The 24010-nt window shown below is 38.2% G+C and overlaps 1 protein-coding gene across 1 annotated transcript in view; it reads right to left on the bottom strand.

Moving 5' to 3' along the window:
- Nucleotides 1-24010, bottom strand: part of FBN1 (fibrillin 1) — a 156605-nt gene that overhangs the window by 74529 nt on the left and 58066 nt on the right. Inside the window, exons 7-14 of the mRNA XM_062584036.1 lie at nucleotides 23044-23169; nucleotides 17962-18087; nucleotides 13866-14024; nucleotides 11218-11385; nucleotides 9831-9971; nucleotides 9026-9145; nucleotides 5623-5748; nucleotides 3335-3457 (exon numbers count right to left, since the gene is read on the bottom strand). Of these exons, the coding sequence (XP_062440020.1) occupies nucleotides 3335-3457; nucleotides 5623-5748; nucleotides 9026-9145; nucleotides 9831-9971; nucleotides 11218-11385; nucleotides 13866-14024; nucleotides 17962-18087; nucleotides 23044-23169 (1089 nt within the window). The remainder of the gene's footprint in view (nucleotides 1-3334; nucleotides 3458-5622; nucleotides 5749-9025; nucleotides 9146-9830; nucleotides 9972-11217; nucleotides 11386-13865; nucleotides 14025-17961; nucleotides 18088-23043; nucleotides 23170-24010) is intronic.

The raw sequence follows: 24010 nt of genomic DNA, 5'->3' as shown, positions 1-24010 counted from the left end.
CTAGTAAAGGATGAAATCTGATTTACAAATGTGTTGAAAATATTGTCATCAACATTTTACAGAAAGGTGAAGTGGGTCACTTAAAATCACACAGAAATCCTGGCTCCAGTGAAGACAGAGGCAAAAATCCCTCTGATGTTAATGGGGCCAAGATTACATCTTGTAAATCAACTGCATATGCAGGCACAAAATCCAAATTTCTAACCCTGACAAGGCTCTGTGGCAGAAGTTGCCATTGTGACAACTTCAACAAATACTAGCTGTTTTTCGCCAGAATACCTGATTCTCAACCCAATTCTGGAAAACCATCCAGTGGATTCATTCTCCATGTCCAATTCATCCTTGCCTTTTGTGCTGAGCTTGCTCAGCTGTGCCAGCTGGGTACAGTAAGTTCTCTAATTCTGACCAGGAAAAATTTACTCAGACTAGTAAACTGCCACTTTCAGTTGCCTTGCCATAGCTTTAAATCTGGGGAATTACTGCTTGGTCTAAAGATGAAACAAATGATGCTTTAAACCTGCTCCTGCCTGATGTAAGTATTTTTGAAAAATCATCAGCACATCATCAATGAAAGAAGCTAATGGTGAATAAGCTTAATGTGTCTTGTATTACAGGGAATACACAAGACTGGTGTAACATTCTTTTTTGGCATGTTAGTTCATAAAGCCTGAGTGGAATTTTTACCAGGCAGCCAAGCTTATGCCCTGTATTTATACTTAAATTCCAATTTTATGGAACTAAGTGTCAATTACAGTATCCCTAACTTTGGGTTAAAATTCCTGTTACTATTTCAAAATTCAGCTTACAGTGCATCAAATGAGATTTTTATAAGAGTAATATGTTGCACATTGCAATTCTTATGTTCCTTTGCTGACTCCCTAAAGAATTTGGGCAAAAATATACGTTCAATTCCATATCAAAACTGCTCAGGCAGGTAGCCAATTTGCTGCAGAATCTCAGTTTGCGCACATACATTCCTAGTATGCAAGAACACTAAATGCATGTGCAAGAACCAGTTTAGAGTCACAGCTCATGTAAGATATAAAAATATCACATACACAAACATATCACAAACAAATTTAGGGTGTGTAGTGTGAAAGATCAGTATTTCAAATCCTAACTGCTCTGTAGGCAGAAATTATTTACTCTGTAAATTTGGTGTGTACAGAGAGGACTCAATAAGGATAAATATTACAATGCAGAGGAAAAGATATTACTAAAGATGAATCTTCTAAACTTTTGGTGAATTATTAATGTGACCAAAGACATTTACCCGAGTTGTGCTCTTTCTAGCCACTATATTCCAGGGAATTATTTCATGATACATTGGGGGAGTGGAATAAAGAAGATAAATAAGAAGTTGGAAATAAGTATACTTTGGGTGTCAAGGTCTCTAAATCTGGTTTGATTTTGACCCAATAGCAATTTCACACATAATGAATGTTTGCATGTTCATTCATAGAGAACAAGGCTTACTGCGAGTGTTGAAAAGCAGTGGGAGAAAGCCTTCATTTTACTATAAGATCTGTTCCAACTTTCAGTAGGAATCAGTTGAGTTGCCTGCAATTTTGGATAATTTTCAAGTATTTTCCCTTTGATGCACAGAAGTAACATTTCTCTAGGGCCAGAAACCCCTTTTTGGCTGTATCCATTCTCCTGTTTAGCCAGGAGGTATGCAACAGAGGCCGTGAAGTCGAGAATCCCAAGTTTGGGTTTTAAAGACTGTTAAGTAATTTATGTACCACCTTCTTGGATGGTATTTCGCTGCACAGACTGATTTAAAAAAAATACCAAAAGATGCTCAAAGCAAAAATCAGTATAAACTTTTGCGTTGAGCTGAATGAGTGAGTCACATCACTGCTACCAACACACAGACCAGCCAGTAGTCTTTGGGAACACAACTGGGTGATATACCAAGGCCTGGTGGGCATCGAGCTCTTCCTCTGCCAAGTCTGAGACCAAGTCTCACTTCCCTTCCCCACACAGGCCAGCTGGAAAACAAGCCTCAACAAAATACAGGCATACACCAATCATTTGGAAATCTGGTGGGGGTAGAAATAAAGCTGATTGCTCTAAGTATATGTAGGCTGTGACCAAAACAGAGAGTAGATCTAAGCTGAAGAGACACTTGCAAGAAACCACATGCTTATTTGTTTGAGAAATTAAAGGACAATTCTTTCTTCTGATTGAAACAACACTGTTACAAAACAAGAATAGGGTCTTCTCTCATACAAAGTATGATTCCCCTGCTGTGTCCAGAAAGTTGGATAACACTGGCTTACACATTTAGTCCAAAAGGTATCAAATGCAAGAGAGGTTCTGGAAGTTTTACCAATTTATTGGACTGGTTTGGATCTAAAGCCTATGTCTAGACATTGTGCAGTTCAGATCTAAGACTGGTACAGTGTTCAAGAAGCAAAGGATTCAAACTAATTTACCTTTCATGTCAGCAACTCTTAAAATATATTATTAATTCAAACAAGTACTTTTGCTACTGCTCCTCAGAACAAGCTGCTGCTGCATGATCCACTGTGACTTATTTTTTTTTTAACTTACTAAAGTGTTAATAAACACTTTTGTGGCCTTGATTTCGAGAGTTAAAAGATGTTAAATTTTTCAAAAGAAAAACTGTAGGTAACTTGGCACAGCACTGTTTACTCCTTATTTCAACTTCATCTCTGTGCCTATAAAACTTGCCGAAACATGAAGATTTATATACACAAAACTTCCAGTTCCTGACGGGACTGAGCGGAAACTATGATGACACAACTAGCAACTGAACTACTGCAGTGTCTCCCACAGTGAGGATTGCTGAGCTAGTGCAGCAAATGGGAAAGGAGATTTTGCAGTGGCGCTCATGTCTGTGTCTTGGTCACACAGGGTGCTAGGCTCTCCTTGGAGATGCTGTATTGGCTAGGAACACCAAGGTAGGAATAGGAGAAATACTCAAGAAAGACAATAAGCCAGGATGTTTGGGTGGCCAAACAGAGAAAACATTAAAAGGCAAAAGACAAAGAGCAAGATATACTGCAGCCAAACTGCAAAAGACCTCATAGACAAAAAACAGGGGTTTAACTAGGTCAGATCACAGAGACTTTGATCAAAGAGTATTTCCCACTGGGCGGTTAGGGCTGTTGCTCAACACTGTGGAGAGGACAGAATACTGTCTTGCACAATGACAAATCCCTCCAGCTGATTAAAAGAGCATATCTGACCAGAACTCTGCCCAGTACTTCTTGTCCCCAAGGATCATCGTAAGGAAACAAGATGATTCTTGAAGCTACCAGGGCATATGACTCACAAGCTTTGCAGGCTAGTAATTTATCATGCTCACCTCGGCAATAACGTCCATCAGATGCTAGCTGGAACCCTGGTTTACAAATGCATTTAAAACTGCCATCTTCATTAATGCACATCCCATTCAGGCACATGTTCCTTATGCTGCATTCATCCATATCTGAAAGCACACATAACAGATAATGGTCACACTGATAAAGCAGAACTCCTGTGGATTATTCCAAAAGATAAATCTTAACTCCTTTTTTTGGTTGTCAGTGTACATGGTAAGTGTCACCATATGATGGGACATACTGCACTATCCCAGAGGATTCATCAAAGCAATGACTCAGGTTTTTTTACCAATGAATCAAGAACATACAAAGGTATGCATATAAACACAGTAAAGAGAATGAAAAACAGATGAGAGACTGGACAGCTTAAGAACTGCCAGTTGGTAAAAACCTTAAAAAAAGTGAGAAAGGTTGAAGAGTGAATTGAAGATGATCTGCAGTCTTGATGTAAATAAAAGGCAGATTGGTAGCAGCCTCCATTTGGAATGGTAAATGCAATTTTGTGTTACTAAGAACACCCAAAAGGGCAGGAAGAGGCATTTGTGTTATGAGTACAAATTTCTGTTAGCTCTGTTTGGCGAATCTAAGATTTGTGATGCACCAGACTTCCCACTGCAGCACTGAATTATGCAGTAGCGCACTGCATTCTGTTAGCATTTTTTCATCAACTTCAATGAAAAAAAAAAAAAAAAAAAAAACCACTAACCCTTCCCTATATTCAACACAACAGGCTGCATATGAGGGTACTTACTGACTATTCATAGCTTTATACTGACATTATTCATACACTGACCTAATGCCATAGCATGAAGGATTCATGTAGGAAAAATGGAGGACCCAAACACTGCTTTTCTGAACACCGTACAATCAGCCACTCACACCAAAAGAAAAGAGAGTACAGAAAAATTTGCTTTTGGTTTTGGTAAGACATTATATCTCCTTGGTCTTTTTTTTGTACTACTGCTAATGAAGCCAATTTTGGACATTATGTCCCAAAAAATCAGCACTATCTACTCGTTTCATCTAAAGGACTACACACAGCTGCATTAAAGTATGGCACAATCCTATGGTCTTTACTTATTAGTGTGTGTGCACATGTATTCCTAAGAACAAAACTCATTGCATTACAATGCCAGAGATGAAACTGTTTCATAAGTGGATGCAACAGACATTCTGGCAACATATGCAATGGAATTAAAAATGTTTTACCAGACTGCCGATGTCCTGGTTCTTATTACTATTAGCACATGGTATTTGGTGGGAAACAAAGAAATCAGGAATCAAGCTTTTTCCATAATATATTCATTTCCAAATACACTTAGTCAATATAGTTTCATAATTATATATTTAAAAAGGAGCTTATAGTGCTAAACCGTATCTAAAAAAGAGTCAGGAAGAACAGTCTTAAAATGTCTGTCTCTACCAAGGATTAACAGAATCACTACTAGCACATAAAATCACTGGATCATAATGACATTACAATATATTCAGAATCGTGCTATTTTCCTTAATATTGCAGCTGTCTTGGACAGAAATTACACTTCTAGACATGGTGTGTTTTCTTTTTACTTACAGGCTAAGTCAGACAAAAATAATTTATGACTTTAAAAAAAATCGTGTATCTATCCCAACCAGGAATTTTGGCATTAAGTCTTCAAGCTGAATCACTGAGATAGTATTCTGCCAAAAATGTTTCTAAGAACAGTGCTTGAAATTCCTTTAACGTATGAATAGATCATTGGGAACTCTCCCAAGGACCTTGGGAAGCATGATAAAGAACATTCTTCTTTTTCCCCCCCTTTGCTAAAGGTCTGGGAGGTAGGAACACATCAATTATGTTTACAAATTTTTCTTAAAACAGTTTTTATGGGTCAGATCAGACTGCATCTACATAAAGCACATTGCTAGTCACCCAGTAAGATCCCATAAAGCATGCTGTTAAACACACAGTAAAAATCAGGCAGCATGTGACTTGTGCTCCGTTTTATAATGTACCACTCCCATCAAAGAAACTACATTTTGCGATAGTGGTATGTGCTATTTCTCCTGTTGGACAGACATCCTGTTGAGAATTGCCAAGCCAAGGCTCCAGAACTGGCTGCAAAAGACAGTTTACTTGCCCTCCCAGATACAGCAAATGGTATTTAGAAATTTGATTCCTTGCTCCTTCCCCCCACTCCCCACCCCCAAGAGGTCTTTTTATTTTTCATTGAAGTGAATAATCTCTTGGAAGTGTAATTATTCATATAGAGTGATTTCAGAAAAGTCTTACCTTCACAGTTTTTCCCATCAGCTGCCACTTGAAAGCCAGCATTGCAAACACAGTGAAAACTGCCATCTGTGTTTATGCATCGTCCATTATTACAGATACGACCGTTCTGTAAACATTCATCAATGTCTGAAAGCCAACCAAAAAGAAAAGTAACATTTTGAGGTTTTTTCATACTCGTGAAAAACATTCACCCATTCCCTCTTTCACCAGCTCTTTAACGCTACACAGAAACTGTATTTACCTGAAAATAACTCGCTCTGATTTCTGTAACTGAATGTTACAGAGGTGGAGAATGCTCTTCAGTTTGAATTTCAAGCTGCTGTTAAAGAATTTCAGTGAACATTACCCTGCTAAATCAAGATTCAGTTCCTTTTAATTGACTTTTTGCATTTTGTTCCTCATAAAAATGTTTTAACTAAAATTTACCTTAACAAAAGCTAACTATTGAAGAAAAGAAGGGGTAAACTTGTCTTTTGCTGTTGCTTTACGACGCAAAAAAGTAAGAGGAAAGTTTGAGATTTTCCACCTCAAAAGATTTCTCCTGCTTGTTTTATATTTGAAACATCAGCTCCTCATTTCCCTCTCTCTGCAGGAGGTGCTTGGCAAGTTCTTTGGAGGACCTGAACAGTGATATCACACAAGGCTGGCAGTTCTCCCTCTCCCCTAAACGAGGGGAGAGGAGATGCTGAGACAGACTGTCTAGACATTTTTTAGATTGCTCAGTGTTCTTCATCAAGGCCTGGACCATCTCCCAGAGATTCCTGCACAGAGGGGACTCTGCTCACAAAGACCTCAACAAGCCCATGAAGATGCACCCTCTATAGCACAACCACACTGTTTTCCCAAACACCCTGAAGATGCCCTTCCCCAAGCACTCTCTGCAGAAGGGCATTGCTGTATTCAGGAAATAGGAGAGGACAGATCATCCTCCTGAACTGAGCCCCTGCTACCTAGACAGGTATCTGAGGGAGAACTGACACCTCTTGAAGTTGTGAATATACACGTGCTTTCTCATCAGCATGGTACTTGTGGAAGCTGCTAAGCTGCTGGAAGCTGATAACTAATCATAGCACTGACAGCCTTACTCATCTAAGAACTTAATTAACAAGCTCGTTCAGCCAGAACTCTACTAAAGTTTTAGGAAATCCAAATTACAGTTGAATCAGTAGCTTGCAATATAATCTGCAATTTTTAGTCAGTTATCTATCAGACTTATCCTGTGGAAGAATACCACCCATGGAACCTCAGAGGAAGGAACAGATAAACATCTTGTCATTATGGACATTTTGTTTTCCAGGAAGGGACATAAAGAACACCTGACATTTGTAAAAGTGTATCAACGCAGACATATTTGTTGTGCAAGAAAAAAAAAACAAAACAAAACAAAACAAAAAAACCTCAATATACAAAGTAGTCATCCAAAGTAATTTTACTGCAAATGTTGATTTTGGCAGGCATCACTGCTATATGCACATTTTGCCAACTGTCCCCCACCAGACTTTTTCTTTTTTCCTGGTCCTAAAAAATTGTTCAGAAAACAAAGGTTCTGCATATCTTAGCACATTGTGAACTGCCTGTCAAGTAAGCAGAGTTCCAATAGACAGCAATAGAACTGTTAAGTGACCACACTTTAATGCCATTAAGCTACTGGGCTTCTGATGATCGAGTGTTTATTTAATGAATCAGTCAAATTAAAAGCGTGTGACAAAAATGACTCATGAGTAAATTCATCACCAGTGAGGCTCCACTTCAGCACTCCTTCACCACTACTCAGATGAACTATGAAGATGCTTCTGCAACATGGCTGTTTGGCAGGCTATTAGGTCAAATATTCCCAGTGACAAGCCGCAGTGGTGCTGGCTCAAGTCTTCCTGGACTGGACGAAGTTTCTGTGCCACAAATACCCATTTCTGATTCACAAAGAAGAAAACTCACAGGCTAATACAGGGAGTTTTCTTCTCTAGCTTTTTAGAAATATGAATAATGATTGAGAAGAACTCTCTTCCCTTCATTTGCTAATACATGGTTATTCTGCCCTTCCATCTCTGACCCTTTCCTGTATTTTATGTAGTATCTCATTAAAGCTAAAAGATCATGAACAGTTTTTTCTTTTAGCTCATATCTGCCAGATTGTTGACTACATGAGAATATTCAGTTCTTCCCCTCACTTGTTTCCTCTAAGGAGCACATGCTACTGTCCTGCTTTTGTGGCCACTGCTGCTCACTTTACTTCCTCTTGTGCAGTGATACACCCTACCGCGTATCCCACCTGTTTGCTAAATAAGCGCCTCAAAAAGCACACGTTGTAACTACATGGATAAAACAAGCCCTTAGCTATGCTAATCATTCTGACTTAGCATGAAAAAAAAAAATCTCCAACTTGAAGTGAGAATGTCATAGTAAGAGTTAAAAACTCCTTATAGAAGGCCAGAATTGTCAAATTATCCCATTTTTCTTCACAGTTTCAAGCATTTCCACTACTATTCTCTACTTCAGAATAAGTGTATGCCAAAGGAACCCTCCTTTTAAAGCAGAAGGGAAAATATAATGAAGGTAAGTTGTGAATTTGAGCACTCAAACTTATCCTATTTCATCTAGATGCTTCATTTCTTCTGGAATATTAAGGTAGTCAATCACCCCCTGACAGAAGTCTCTCATATCACTTAAACATAATGGAGTGTATCTACCTTTGCAGCTGCAGTCAAATTCACACCTGGAACAGTTTGGGAGTCTGTGCCTGCTAGAGGGCTGAACAATGATGGGTTAAGCGGTCCCCATTCCCATAACAAGATAAGATGAAGACCAGCAGGACTATTGTCTAGCCTGTTCTCTAAAAGTGCCCATAATGGGGATTTCACAGGTTCTCCAGGTAGTCTCTTCCACTGCTTCACTACTTTTCCATCTTATTTAAGCTTTCGTTGCTGTAATTTACATTGATTTCCACTCTGGACTGCAGGCAGGGAGAACACAGAGCACTGTACTCTTATATTTACCCATGGGTTTCCTCCCACCTCTATTAGTCTTTTAACAGCCTTCTATAGGTAAAGGGCTACTCCAGAGAAGGGGTGTTTAGTTGTCCTTGAGATGCCCAAGGAGCAAAATAAAAAAAATGTGTGAACAGTTAAAGAATACAAAACAAAACAAAAAACACCCCCAAACCAAAATCTCTCTTCCACCTCAAAGTCAAAAAAGTTTCTGCGCAGGACAAAGTGTCTTTTTTCTCAACTCAGTCTGCAAACAGCCAGCTCAGGTAGGTTAATCATTTTGAAAGAGCATTTTTTACTGCCATATATGATTTATTAAAAAAAAAAACCTTATTTAACATGTATTAAATTTTGCTTTAAAATATTTTCTCTCTTGGTATGTATACAATAGTACAGATACATCTATGAAACTACTTTACCTCGGCACTCTGTTCTAGTTGGTGTACTCTGATATCCTATACGACACTGGCATATGTAGGATCCTTGGGTGTTTACACAGTCTCCACTGATGCATGGATTCTTCTCACATTCATCAACATCTGTAAATTACAGACAGTATTTTGCCAACTTAGTATTTTACTAAGACATTGGTTGAAAGGTAGTCGTGTCTATATGGTTATTTTATTGTTTTGCAGAAAAGTAGCATTCTGTAGTTTGGAAAGAAAGGGGCAGCTAATCCTTGCTCCTGTCATCGTGTTCTTGAAGAGTTCCAAAATCAAAGGACTCAAGAGCCCAGTACACAATACTTCTTATCACTGGAAAAAGGACTTGCAGATCTCACTAAGGCTGAAGTCATGCTCCTTATTGCTTTTTGTTTTTTCTTTTTTCCCTCAGTAAGTTCATTTGTATGCTCAAACAGCTGGCAGATTTTTAAACAGGTCATTTTAAATCACTAATAAACACATTATAATCACACATTAGTAAAATAAGGAATCCTTACCTCTATATAATTTTGTAACAAGTTACAAGATATTAAACATTCTCTTAAAGGCAAAACTGCAGTAAAAATGAGTTTGCATTGGAAAGTAATTACTTTTTGCCATCTTTGTAAATATGAAGTCTAGTCTATTTACTGCTGGCTTTTTTTAAGAGAAATCAATTAGAGTCATTACATTGTGTGGAAAACTTTTATATATATGTGTGTGTGTGTGTGTCTATATATATATATATACACACATATATAATTCCACTCTCTGATTTATAGCAAAAAAAAACCACGCATACCAATGCATTCCCCTCTAACATCTAGTTGGAATCCTTTGTTGCACTCGCAGCGGTAGCTCCCAGGAGTAGGAATACAGCGTCCATTAAGACAGAGATGTCGGAATAGCTGGCAATAGTCAGTGAAATTCACCGGCAAGATCACTGAAATAAGAGATTTGGAAAAATATTTTAATAGTCCATCATAATCATTTTATGTAATCTGCAACTTGTGCAGCATTTTCCAGCAAAAGTCAAGAGTTACCTTCTATCTCAATGCAAATCACATAGCAAATCAGCATTGAGAGGGTTGTATCTGAAAACAGCTAGTAATCACTGACTTTTCACTGTGACAAATCTGTTTTCCTCTTCCGCAGGACAAAAGAGGACTGACTCTGCCCACATTTAGGAACAAAGGGGATGCAGGGCACTGTAGAGACTCTATAAGAAGCTAACAGTAGCAAGCGGCAGCCAGGCAGCGGTTCAATTATCTCACTGTTTATTGATAGCAGAGAGAGAAGACAGAGGGATAACCCCAGAAAGTAAGCTTATATACAGTCTTTGGCAGGCCGACGTGAGCTGGCTCTGTCCATGCTCCCAGCTCACCAAATACTGCAGCTACCTCAGTGCAGTATTAGGCCTGAGTTAATAAAGTTTGCCTCTTGGGCTTATTAGCTCAGCTTGGTGCTGAACTATGGCTAAATAGCTTCAATTGGTGCCCATGCAAGCAGAGCCTGCACAGAACATGGATGACATGAGCTTGTGTTTACTTGAAAAGGATTTGTGGCTATGCCAAATGATTTCAGATGCCTACTGTGGACTATATGGGGACCTAGTAAATTCTCTGAACAAAGGACAGAATAAGGAACATACTGCTATCCTGCTCTGGCTTCCTCCATGCTCTAGGGAGAGCTAACCTATCCATCTTTTTCCCTAAAAACATTCATTCTTCACATTGGCTCAGCCTCAGTGTCCAGCCAACTAATACTTCTATCTCTCCATTTTCTACCTAACCAAGCAATAGCGAGGAAAGCAACCTGACAGCAGCTGCTTTCTCTCAACTAAATTCTGCAACATAAGTAGCCACCATAACCGAGCTGAAGAGCTGCAGCAAAGCTAACAACATTCTTAAAGTAATGCAGCTATTACAACACACGGGCCTTCGTAAATACAGTGAGAAAGCAACGTTGGAATCCTAACTCAATAGGAAAAGCATTACCAATGACGTACACTTACTGTAAGATACCTGGTAACCAAGCTATGATTAGGAGAATACACAGAGACTAGAGAGAGATACAAAAAGCAAGCAAGAGATACCAGCAGCTGCAAGGAGCAAATTGCTCCTAAAGATGCATGTTTTCAAAGAAGCTAAATGTAAACAGCACAGAAAATGGTTAATATTTCTGCTTACCATGAGGTGGTGGAGCATGAGATGGATAAACAATTTCTGGTGGAGGGACCAGAGGAGGGTAAACACCAGGAATAACTGTATCAGGAGGGATGATGTCAGGACGGCCCGGAGGAAGGTCAGGTCTTGCTGGCAGCATAGCAACTACTGAGCACAATTTGCGATACTCATCTGAAACAAGAAAACACAAACACCGTTTTAGACTCATACAGCCATTCCATTTAATCCAACCATCCCTCTTTTCACACAGTGAAATTTCCCCCCTTTTCAGACTAGCAACAGCAGATCTTAAATAATCTGGAAAATCTGGGGCTATGTCAGTTTTCTTCAGAGTAACAAGCTTTGTTCTGTAAATCAAATCATTCATCCAAAGAAGGAAGTCATGTGGTCTGTCAGAAGGCCGCTAATAAAAAGATAACATCACTGATATTCTGTATTTTGAAACATAGTAGGGAGGGAGGGTCCTGATCCTAATCTATTTAGTCTACTTTCAGGCAAAATCTTTGATGAACTCAGTGGCAAGTTTACCAAAAGAAGGACTTTTGGACTTGATCCCAAGTTAATTTAATATAAAACTTGCCACAGAGTTAGAAAAATAACGAACAAGGAAAAACCCTGGTTTCAACTAGTCTCTTAAAACTTAGCTTCCTTAACAAAGAAATATATGTATAAGCAATGAGGCAAAACCAATTAGAGAATGAATATACTAACACTATCTTATTGTGAAAGTAAGATTTGTCAATAAAAGCATAAACCAAATTAGGTACAATCAAAGGAGTCTAAACAAAGAGAAACTGAGTCCAACCCACACCGAATTCATGCTTCCCCAGTGGATGGGAAAATAATCTTTTGCTCTAAGCAGTCTGTGCTGAGTGTTATACATTCTTCTATTGTTCCTCTCTATAAGTGGCATCTGCCCTACTGCCCCATTTTTCCTCCTGCACCCGATTCTTTTGTCTTTGGGAAGTGTGGGTTTGGAATGTACAATCCAAAGAATGCACACAGAGTATCGCAATTAAAGACCACATTTCCAGCTGACCTAATTCATGTCCACAATTCATGGGTATACAAACAACTATTTGTGCAGTCAATATCTTTGAATTTCAAAACTTTAATGTTTATGGCACAACAGGGGAAAGGAATTCTATAATGAAAACAAAACGCTGAGGAGATGCATGAAAATAAATTCAGTGTTTGGAGAACTATGAGGTATTAGTTAGGTATTTCAGCCTTCAGCACTTTTATATCCTACTTCCACCTGTAAAACATACTAGACACTTTTCCTAAATCACAGTGGAATTGATAAACGATAGTGTTTCTAACAGTCAATTCTCTAGCCGACCACTCTCTACAAAACACTGGTTACTCATTTTGAAAGAAACAATATATTTTTTTCCTCTAGATTGGTAATGTCCAATTATCCAAAGTCAATCCACCAAGAGCCTAGGCCTTCCACATAAAAAGAAGTCATGGCTCTGTAGGTGGCCATCCATTGAACAGAGTTAGCACACATGAAGGAGCTGTTCAGGTGAGAATACACACTACTATATCCCTGAGATACCAGTTTTAAAGCATTTATAGTGTCAGTGGTGAACCCTGTCATTCCTTATAAATGATTATAGCTGTGTTATGCAATGAAATACAGTGCAAGGCCTTTTTATTGCAACTCTAATCTCCATGTGTAATTTCTAGCAATAAACAGCCCAATTTACAGTAGCATCTGGATCTGCTGCCCACATTAGATATGCAACCACTTGGTTAAAATGTGTAACTATACTACAGTAAATTTCCACCTTAGATTTGGAGAGACTCTGACTCACTGGTATCCTTCACTTAGAGCTCTAAATTTCTCATCTTGCTCTCTGGGATATAGTGAAGAATGACTGAACTTGATTGAATAAGGACAGCAGTATCTTGCATATATGCAAGCTTCACAATCTGCTCACCATCTTCTCTAAATTCAAATTTCACATTACCTGTGGATCTCAATACATAGCGAGGCAACAAAGCACAGAACACATTTTGGAGACAGTAAATGGAGTAACATAATTTAAATAAAATCATGTTTACTGATAAATTTAAGGAAATAAATGGCATCTCAGGAAATTTAAGGAAATAAATGGCACCTCAGGAAACTGAGCATGAGAGAGAAGAAAACCCCATTTCCTGGTGGGAAAAAATTCCAGGGGGAACAAGAATCTATTAGAAGGATCTGGAGGAACCTGAAGCTACAGAGCATTTTGAAAATAAAACCTGAATCAAACAAGGTCACATTTAGGCTACAAAATGTTCACTAACAACAGATAAATTCCTTTGATTATGATAGATTTAGCTCAGTTGTTTAAAGTATGGTGCTAATAATGCCAAGGTCACGAGTTCGATCCCTGTATGGGCAACTCGTTTGAGGGTTGGACTAGATGACCTCCAGAGGTCCCTTCCAGTCTTATCAATTCTATGATTCTATGTCTGTGTGCAAGCCTGAGCAACCTCCTCTTATCCAGCTCTGGTTGGACTACACAATCTCCAGAGGTGCTTTCCAACCTCAACCATTCCATGCGACCCTTTTTGTAATGAAAATATTACAGATAAAGGAAAATCACTGCCTAAGTCAGTGTTCAATCACCCTTGTAGGAATATAGGTGGATTCATACCAGTAGATCTGATCGGACACATTTCAGGAGCGCTCACTGCACCAGAAGACCAGCATCGGCCGCTGTCACAGCAACACTGCATTTTGGATAAAGGCTGTGGAAGCTGGTTGCCACAGCGCCCATTAGTCAGAGAAGAGAAGCAGTATCCAGGACGTATGTCTAGCAAGAGAAAGAAAAGGATATGTCATCACTAGTCCAATGAAGTATGTGACTTTTACAAGAGAGAGTGTTTTTCTTACATTATCGGAAAAATAGCACTTCTAATATTAAAACAATCAGAAAGTAGGAGGCAGAAAATCTGAAAGATCTAGAAAATATTTGGGCAAATTGGGATTCACTGCAGGTGTAACACCTCCTATGTGAAAGCTGAAGTGGAATATGTGACAGCAATATATTACAGTGGGAAATGTGTATTTAGTAGATAATAAAATATGTTTCAGTGCCTTCAAAGAAAAATTCTAGTATCATCTCTACTAAAAGTAGTACCAGATCAATTCTGTTCAAGCTGTGGTTTGAAAGCAACTGATATATAGTCACTTATGGCATCACAGCTCCCCAAACTATACTTAATTTTTCATTAGTCTCAACTTCCTCAGCTGAAGTATGTAGTGATTTGACAAGATACAGTCTTGCACGCAAGAAAGAGGAATGCACTCTAAATGGTGCCATCACATTGTTTATGGAGATGGGTTGGCTTGCTGTCTGAAAAGGGCAAGAATGTGCTGTAAAAAAAAATCCCATACCCAAATTTCATACACTCAGCTCAAATAACATTTTACAGAGATCTCCTAGCTCAGAGAAAGGGCAGAAAATGTGGATGGCAGCAAATAAATAAATAGAATAATCTGAAGCTTTGAGTAACTTTCACAATAAATGTCACATCATGTCAAGTTCCACGTAAGTTGTGGTGTGATTTGATGCTGGATGATAAACTAGACTATGTTTGTTTCTAGAGAACAAGAACATTTGCTGTCAAAATGCAGAGGAAAAAGTTGCAGACATAACATTACAACACAAGTCACCATTCTCTAAAGAAACAGCATCTCAGTTATCCAGAGCATAGTGGAGTTATCTGTCTAATAACTGTGGTTTTCAGAGGTTACTAGCTATTCTAGTGGATATAAAAAAGCAGGGACATTTCTTATTATTTTGAGGAAACTGAAATATAGTGATATGTTGGGAGAGTCTTTGATGGTTCTGCCTTTTACTAACTGGAACCCTGAACATGGTTATTACTGGCAGTACAGCTGAGGGAGTCAGTTGGCATTTGCTTCCAGAGTTAGGTCTTTCTTATAATGGAAATCTGGAATGGAGAAGATCTTTTCAGTTGTGTTACTGGTCCTCCATTTCCTCCTGGTACCTAAACACATGTGCTCCTTAATCTACCATTTTAAAATGAAACAAAGCTTTGAGGTAGACTGCTCCACACTGCATTTGTTATAGTTTTCTTCTTCATATGCTGTGGAGAGCTATGCAGATGCTTAGGGTGATGAGGGGGTGCATGGTAAGGAAGGGAGTCCTATAACCGACTCTACCATCATCCTCTCTAATTCATCCTTCTCAAATTTGGTAATGATCAAGTTTTGAAACCTCTGAAAGCATAATGGGCAAAAGGTAGGGAAAGGTTCTGCAAAAGGCCAGACCAGAGAAAGAAGACAGACCACAGACTGAAAAGAGAAATAAAGAAATTCAGCAGCTCTGTATTATTTCTGGACTTCCCTGGCCCTAATGCCTAAGTCTTATGATTCTATGTATTTATTTTTATTTTCCCAAGTGCACGATGGGCCATAGAAAAGTAAACACAGAGGAAACATCTTTGTCTACCCACAATTTCAAGAGCTAATCAAAACCTGTATCATTAAAAAAACCCAGAAATTTGTGTGAATAATGCCAAATCTTTTCATACTCTTAATCAGAGGTGACTTTTTCCCTATTTCTTGTTTTTTTTTCTCTTTCATTTTTAGTTGCAAAAAGGAAAGCATACACAAAAAAGGGTGGGTAAGAATAACAGGAAAAAGCTTCTTTCTGTTCCAGAAACACAAAATCATTTTCAGCTTTTAAAATTTTATTATTTTTCATTTAAAAAAATAACAGGGTATTTTGAAATGGTAAAAAATCACCATGAACATAACTGTTTCAAGAAAAATGAATCCTTTTTTCTTTTCTTTTTTGAATAGAAGAGGAAATCACACAGTAACATTATGAGCAAATTAATTTATGCCATCTAGAAGTGTGGGCCAACAGCTCTCTTCATCGTGTTCTCTATGTACCTGGGTTGAGACGTCCTGCTTTCATTTCTCCTCTACAGCTCTAGGAGATATTATCTAGTGATTTGTCTACTCTAATTTTTAAGGTTTGTAATAATGGAATTCCTGGTTCTTCCTTTGGATGTTCGGCTCCAGTGCTGCTTAGTTTGAGTCCCATAAGGGATACATTCCTCAGAAGCACTTCATCTCTAACAGAATAGACACGTTCAGCTAACATTTTTCACTTAAGACACGCATGTGGCAATTAAATTAAGACTACATATTTTGCCTAGCTCTACTACAGATTTAGGTTCTATCCTTGTTAATATGGCAAGTATGTAGTCTGTATATTAGACATAAATCCAAAATATTTGCAGATAATTAATAGTGCTTCCCATTTAGCACGATTTGCCTTGGACATGAAGCCAAAACTTTAATGATGGCTTATGGTCTGGCATGTTATTTAATACAGCCTGTCATTATTTAAATACCCAATTCTTTCACTAAATGTTTTCAGCCTGGAAATACAGCAGGTAAAAAAGGTTAGAAAATGGCAGAAATGTAACATGGGTATGAATGTTGGGCAATTCTAACTGAGTAATGAGTATAAAAAGTAGAAAGCAGACAAAAATACTGCATTTCTGTACAAGTTCATTACTATAGAAAGGAACATCTTTTCCATAAAATTAAGTACATGCAGTAATCAATGCTTCACACAGTCATTTAGGAGCTACTAATCTGAAGCAATGAAAACAATACTCCATTGGCACTTTAAGTGTACAGAATGTATCCTATCTACCAAAATGCTGTTCTTGATAATGGAAGAAATAAAGTTCATTTCTTATAACCTAAAGAAGTAGAATGGTACCATTCAAAATGAATTGTATTTTGAACTACTTCCAGATTTCCAGTATCTGGAATTATTAGTATTAGCATATTTTGGTACTTTTCTCTGTGAAGTCATTTTTGTTCAATCTTTTCCCAAATGCTTTTCTACAAAATATGCTAATACAGGAAGCTGTTTTGAACTCCTATGCAGTCAATGTGTATAAGCTTCTAAACAAACAAGGCAAAACTGTGGAAATGAAACTCTTCCTTAAATGACAATGAATGCTCACAGTTCAGCATTGACAGTAGAAGAAGTAATTACTGCTTAAAAATGAGAAAAAGCACATAGAATGAAATATTTGACCTGCTTCACAGCAGGCTATATACTTGGCCTAATTCTGCTAAAGTGGCAGTCATTTAATTCACATAGTCCTTTGGCACCCAAGCTTAAAAGACTAGTTCTGCTCTATCACAGCAAAAGCTAGAAAGAACAGCAATGCTAAATCATCACCATCACAGAAGCAGCTACAAATGTCTCAGATCCAGCTTATCACACTACTTCCTTTAATGAAAAATATCTGAATTAAAGTCATAACAGCTGGAATGAAAAAAAAGGAGGGAGGTGAATTATCTTCTTACTCAATTATGTTTGTTTTTCTAAATGACTGCTGAATATAACATGGACTAAATCAGAAACTAACATGAGAGAGAGTAAGAATATCAAGGAGATCTGTTAAACAAATTCTATCTATTTTATGGCAAAAAGTATGCCATAACAGAAAAATCCTAATAAGAAAAGTGAGAGAGAACGTCACAATGAAGGAAGAGGGAAAGACAAAACATATCCTGCAAATGGAAAACTCACTTCAGAAAACAGTTAGACGCATGATGTAATTTACATAAACAAAGGATTTCAGGAGTATCTGGTGTTGAAATACATTTCTGGTACAGTGTTATCCATTTCAGAGGTGCATGAATGCTCGTGGCACCTACTGCTTTGTCATTCACAGTATTCTGCTCACCTATGCATTTTAAGCCATCAGGAGCTGTATAAAATCCTGGTGGACACTTGCAAAAGTAACTGCTAACTGTGTTTGAACACTCTCCTCCATCACAGATTCCAGGAATGGTGCTGCATTCATCAATATCTTCAAGAAAAAAAAAAAAAAAGAGAGAGAGAGGAGCAGAGGCAGGTAAGTTCTGGTATCAGAATATACATTTTATAATAATTATTAATAACAGTGTTCTCCATGGTCCCTTAAGTACTAAGAGCACAAACAGCAGTTTCAAATATGGATGAGGATCTTATTTTGTTAGGTATTTTATAAACACAAGTGAAACAGAATCTAAAAAAATATTTTATCTGTAAATTGCAAAATGTCAGAGAGTTTGTTTTACTGCTTGATAATGATGGCCAAAAATCTAAAACTGCACTGGGGATTTACTAGCTGTTAGTAAACCATGACCTTTCAAATTGAATTCTGCACACTAGAATTATAAAATCTGTTCTAAGAAATTGTTGTGATACCTGTAATGACCAAATGATCAAGAGCTTTATGTTTATGTCTCACATTAACTCCAGCAGTGTAATATCTCCTATTCAATGATTCAATATGGATTTAAAGAATGTATAGCACCTATCAAATTGCCCATGCCACCTCTCAGTGCATTTTTGGTTTCTTTCTTGGAATCCCACTATACAGAAGTATTGACCCGTCAAATAATCTGACAGGATTATATTCAAAGTAGGATGACTGCAGGCAACAAAGATTACCTTTCCTGCTTTCTCTTTTAAGTGAATGTTCTGGTTTCAACAATTTTCTAGCCAGAAACTGAATCATCTACCACAGAAAGCATGAAGTTTTAAAATAAAATTCATATTGTAAGTGCAATCATTAAAAAATTTTTGATCCATATATTAAGCCATCATCATAGATCTAATGCATAGAAATTTTCAAAATCTGCATAAAAAATAACAAATACTTTCTTATATCTGATCACACCTGCATACACTAACAGTGGGAATTTGCACTGTTTCTTCTACAGCTAGAAGCTTATGGTATCTACAGACATGCAAACAATAAACCTGTGCCAGCCCAAGTGCTCCTTAATTACCCTCAGTAGCCAGCTGTGATGTGCAGCTGCTTTCCCCCTGGTTTCCCATGACCTGTGTTACAACTCAGCTACATCTACTTAGCACTGCTCTCATCTTCTAGGAACCTGGAGATCAGATGAGCTTAAAGACAGCTCACTTTTTCCACAGTACCCACAAGAAGAACCAGCAAAGCAGACTTTACTCTCTAAAGAGCGACCAGTGATAACTGGTGGTCACAGCCATCCACCGTCACCAAGTAGCTCTCCTGACTGTGAGAACCAAGTGAGAAAAAACGGCACCACAGGACCGTTGGTTGCTCTCCAGTGGCGAACAGATAGACACATGGCTGTAATAATGATTTCACCAACCACAAAAATTTCTGAGATGAAACACTGCAACACCACCCAACACGCCAAAACAAGAAGTGAATAATATTTTAGCCATTTTAAAATGATTGGAGGAATTTAAATGTAACGCCTAAACTGGAATTTGGCCCCAACAGATGGGGGAAACACCCGAAGTCCCACAGGACCACTGATGAGCTTTGTAGCAAGCAGAGAGGATCTTAGAGAATAATATAAAAATGATCAATTCCTCTTCCCCTAGGTAAAGAAATGGATGGTCTAGTACTGCTGTGGGACTTGCCTTTGCGGGAGAGGAGTGGAGGGACCAGGGCTGGCCTGCAGATAGGGGGAGCGAGCGCACAGATGCTGGGAGCAGTGCTGGGCCCCAGGACCCCTTGTGCACACGCTCTCCCCCAGCATCGATGCTGGCTGTCGTGATGTGGGTCACATTCCTCGCTTGGGCGTAGCAGAGGGGTGTGACTTCTTGTTCAGTGCTACTTAGAGGGTGTTGCCAAAGCCTCCAGTCCGAGCGCCCTGGGAGCGCTGCTAAAAGACTTTTGGCTTCTGCTCCAGGATTATACTCTGCAGGAGTCCCAGAAGTCTCAGTGACAAAAAATGTGAAAACTGAATAGAGTCCTTAATTAATAGAAAAAAATGCAGTTTTTAGTGGATCAGATTCAAGTATCTTCTGACTCAAATTCACTAGTGTTATCTTAAAGTCAGTGTTGCCACTGTTTATATAGAGTATGACCTTTTTAAAAGCAAAATCACCACTCTTTATTTTAGGGTTGAGCCTAACCCAAACAGTATTTCATTATTTATATTAGTGTTGACATCAATATAAGCAATATTGTCAGTGTTAAGCATGAGAGTTTTATACAGGTAAGTACACTTGATATACTCACAGTCATGAATGTCACTCTAGGAAAAATTACTCCCACATCACCACAAAAACATACTTACTTCAGTATTAATGCAACTAGGACAGGAATGGTGATATGAAGCATTGAAATAATGTATCACTTAAAATCTAGTTTTCCACCACCTGTGCTAACACACAGACCATTGAACTACAGGTCTCATTTTTCTTCTTGTGCTGTCTCATTATATCTCATGATTTCTGTTGTGATGTGTAGTTGATTGGAGAGCTGCTGAAAAACAGTACTGATAATCCAACAGGTAGCTCCCAGTTCTGTTAGACCGGTGACCAAGGACACACTCTAGCTGCCAGCAGATGCATTTGCTGGATAGGATGTTAAGCCAAGCACATGATCATATATATGTCAATTATTATGTGTTAGATTTAATTATGTCACTTACAATAAGCCAAGTCCTTTGTATTATAATGGAGATTTCAATTTGAGTAAAATTCAAAGGGATAATTCAGGAAAGTAGAATGGATATTCAATAGTTGTGTGATTATGCTCTCAACTCCTAAATCACTGTTATACTTGCTGCATGTGGTGTAAGGCTGCCACTTTTAATTCCTTGCATTGTATCAATACCAACAGGCTTTAACTAAAATTGCTATGGTAGATGCAGTATACAGATGTAGTGGAAGTATGTCTCTGTCTACCAAACTTCAGCATTGCACAAGTATAACACAGAAGAAAGGAAGCTTCATTCGCTCTTTGGAGCCAGGCAATCACTCCAAAGAGTTTTCGCAACTTGGTACAGGAAATTCATGTCAGGGTTTGGAAGTGCACCAAGGTATCCCAGGTCCTTGGGTCCAGGGCCTTGACTGTTACCAAGTACAGGCTCTGAAAGTGGGTTTTCTCTCTATGATTAAGCAGTCAAAAGCCTAAAAATTGCTGTAGCAATGTTTATACAATCCAGCTTATTTAAACCTACCGTTTTCAGTTTTCCAAGTACTAACGCTTAACAAGCCACAAGTTCAGTCTTCCCTATTCACCATCTTTGTGGTACTTCATCCACAGAGGGAAACATTTGCAATGTTACTACCCTAAAGCTGGGCTACTCTCTGCCAAAACTACTGGTAGGAAATTTGAAAACCCTGTGTACACACTCCTCTGATACTGCTTTCCTTAGCTTCCAATTAAATGAGAAGATTTTGCTTGAAATAGGGATTTTTCTTTTGAAAGAGTAAGTCATAATTCTTCCAAAATGATTTTAAAATGTTGAGTATCTCCTTAAAGGCATCTTACTCAGAAAGGGTGAATGCACTCCTTACTTTTACAATCACACTTTATGATGTTGGAAGCTGGCACTCAAAAACCATTAACCACTTTTGAAATTCATCTGCTCATATGAATTTAGTTTTTGTATAATTTCTGAAAGGAGGATCAATTTTCAGAGTTTAAAAAGTATCAGGACTATTCAGTAGCACAGTCAGATCAAATTGTGCAATTGTCACAGTTTAATACTACGTTCCTTATGTATCCAAAATTTGCTAAAATGAAGGACAGGTCAGATAAATAAAAAATGGAGAATCAGCCATTATACAGGAATAGTTTAAGATGATAGCCCTCACATTCTGAAATGTTTTATAAATGGCAAATCAGAGAAGTCAATTCGGGAGTAAATATTTACACAGTATGATATTTGATATGATATTTGATCTGGCCCCCACCTAATGAAGACATATTGGTTAAAAGAGATTTTTGTAGTTAGTCAAATCATAAAACCACAGGAATGCTGGTTGGGAGGGACCTTTGGAGGTCTCTAGTCCAATCTCCCACTTGGCACAGGACTATCATCGACATAAGACTGGATCAGCCACGGTCTACACCAATCTTCAAAGCCTCTGAAGATGGTGATTCCACCACTCATCTAGTGACCTGTTCCAGTGCTGCACTACTCTTCTGCCAACAAAAAGGAATCTTAAATTCCTTCTATTCTGTTCGTCATTTTAGCTTTCCTAAGCACTTGATCTGCATGACATTAAATGCTTGTCAAGCACTCAGGAAGCTATTCAGAAAACAGTTGGGGCCAGGTCCTCTACTGTCAAAGTCACTGTGACAGCTGACAAAGCCAGTGATTTACACTCAAATTTCCCCCTCTAAAATCAAGATTGCAGTATTTATTATTACATTATAGAGAGGAAAAAATCAAATTAGAGTTAAGAATTAGCAAGATTCCATAAGCGCACATTACAGAGTTCCACATTAATAGCTAGCACCTGCCATCCTTCCAAACTAGGATCACTAATGAAGAGAGATAAAATGTTTTGTTTTTCTTAATATCTGCGACTATAAGGATGAGTTTATAGCTTAGCTGTGAAGTGTTCATCTCAGCATCAAACTCTCATTAATATCAAATACCATTTACCTGAGTAGGTAGGGATGTGTTTAACTTTCCAGCCACCTAATTTCTGATAAACAAATTCACAGAGACATGTGCCTCAAACATTTGTAAAGTAATGTATCAGTTAAACATATTTTTAATGTTTAATTTGCTTCAGATGTACCTTTTAGTCTGTAAAATATTACATGAAAAAAAAGGCTGGAAAAAGCTGCAGGGCCAATATTTAAGGTTCTCTCGTTTAGAAGGAGAAAGGACCATTATTTATATTTGTTACGAAAAGTTATTTGCATATTCAAGACAAAAAGAGAGATTCCAAAGTCTGTGACAAAACTTCTAAATAAAGTTGGCTCCCAAAATATTTCCCCCCTTTACTTGCAGAAGAAAGTTCTGTAAGTTCTTACCATCGCATTTTTGTGTCACTTCATTAAACTTGTGTCCAGCTGGGCATTTGCACTCAAAAGATCCAACAGTATTAATACAATTTCCCCCTTGACAGATCCCAGGGATGGCTTGGCATTCATCCACATCTATCATATAAAAAAGGAAAAAACATCAACTTTTAATTCATTTCTCAAGAACAGCCATAATAATTTGCCTATGCACAAACTAAGTAAATATGCTTAAATCCATTCTTCACCCATAATATTATACTTGCTTGTAAAGAAAGACACTAATTCTGAAACCACCCTACGCGAAGTATGATTAAGTACAGTTCTCTAAATATTTTCTGCAAGAAATCACATTGTTGTTATTGTTACAGACATTAAACATCTAACTGCTATTGCATTGTTTTTCCAAAACATCTGGGGAATCATGGCACAGAGAACACAGCCTGCCAAAACCCAGGGCCCTTAAAGTATCGGAAGTCAGGCACCCAAAATCATTTGCCACTTGGAAAATCTTGGCAACTCCATTCAGTACAGAGCTCGCATGAGCAGAGCTCCCAGGGCCTGGGTGAGCTGAGGAGCTGTGCACGATACCCGTCCACACGTATCATGCACAGCTCCTCAGCTCCTGGGGCCTCCTGGAGGGAACCGCACAGTCGTTATTGATAGAAGTGATTAACTCTTCACTCCAATAAGATGAGGCACCAACGACCGTAAGTCGCAGTTAGGATTTGACTCAAGGAGCTTCACAGCCATAATTAATGTCTCAAGAGGCATTATTAATGACCTGCTTAGACTTTCATAACTTTGTTTTGCATTTTTCCCTTTAAGTCTCCCTCTTTGCTTTTAATTTCTCACTCAGGAAAATCAAATGACAAAGACGATATCACAAGCTAGGAAGGAAGCACAAGAAAAATCCTTCCCGTCACCCTTTTCCCCTAGGGGTACCAGCTGCTGCTGGTAAAACTTAATTTCTTGAATT

The sequence above is a fragment of the Rhea pennata genome, chromosome 10, assembly GCF_028389875.1.
Source record: "Rhea pennata isolate bPtePen1 chromosome 10, bPtePen1.pri, whole genome shotgun sequence".
Classification (NCBI taxonomy): Eukaryota; Metazoa; Chordata; class Aves; order Rheiformes; family Rheidae; genus Rhea; species Rhea pennata.
This window is presented reverse-complemented; position numbering and strand designations above follow the sequence as displayed.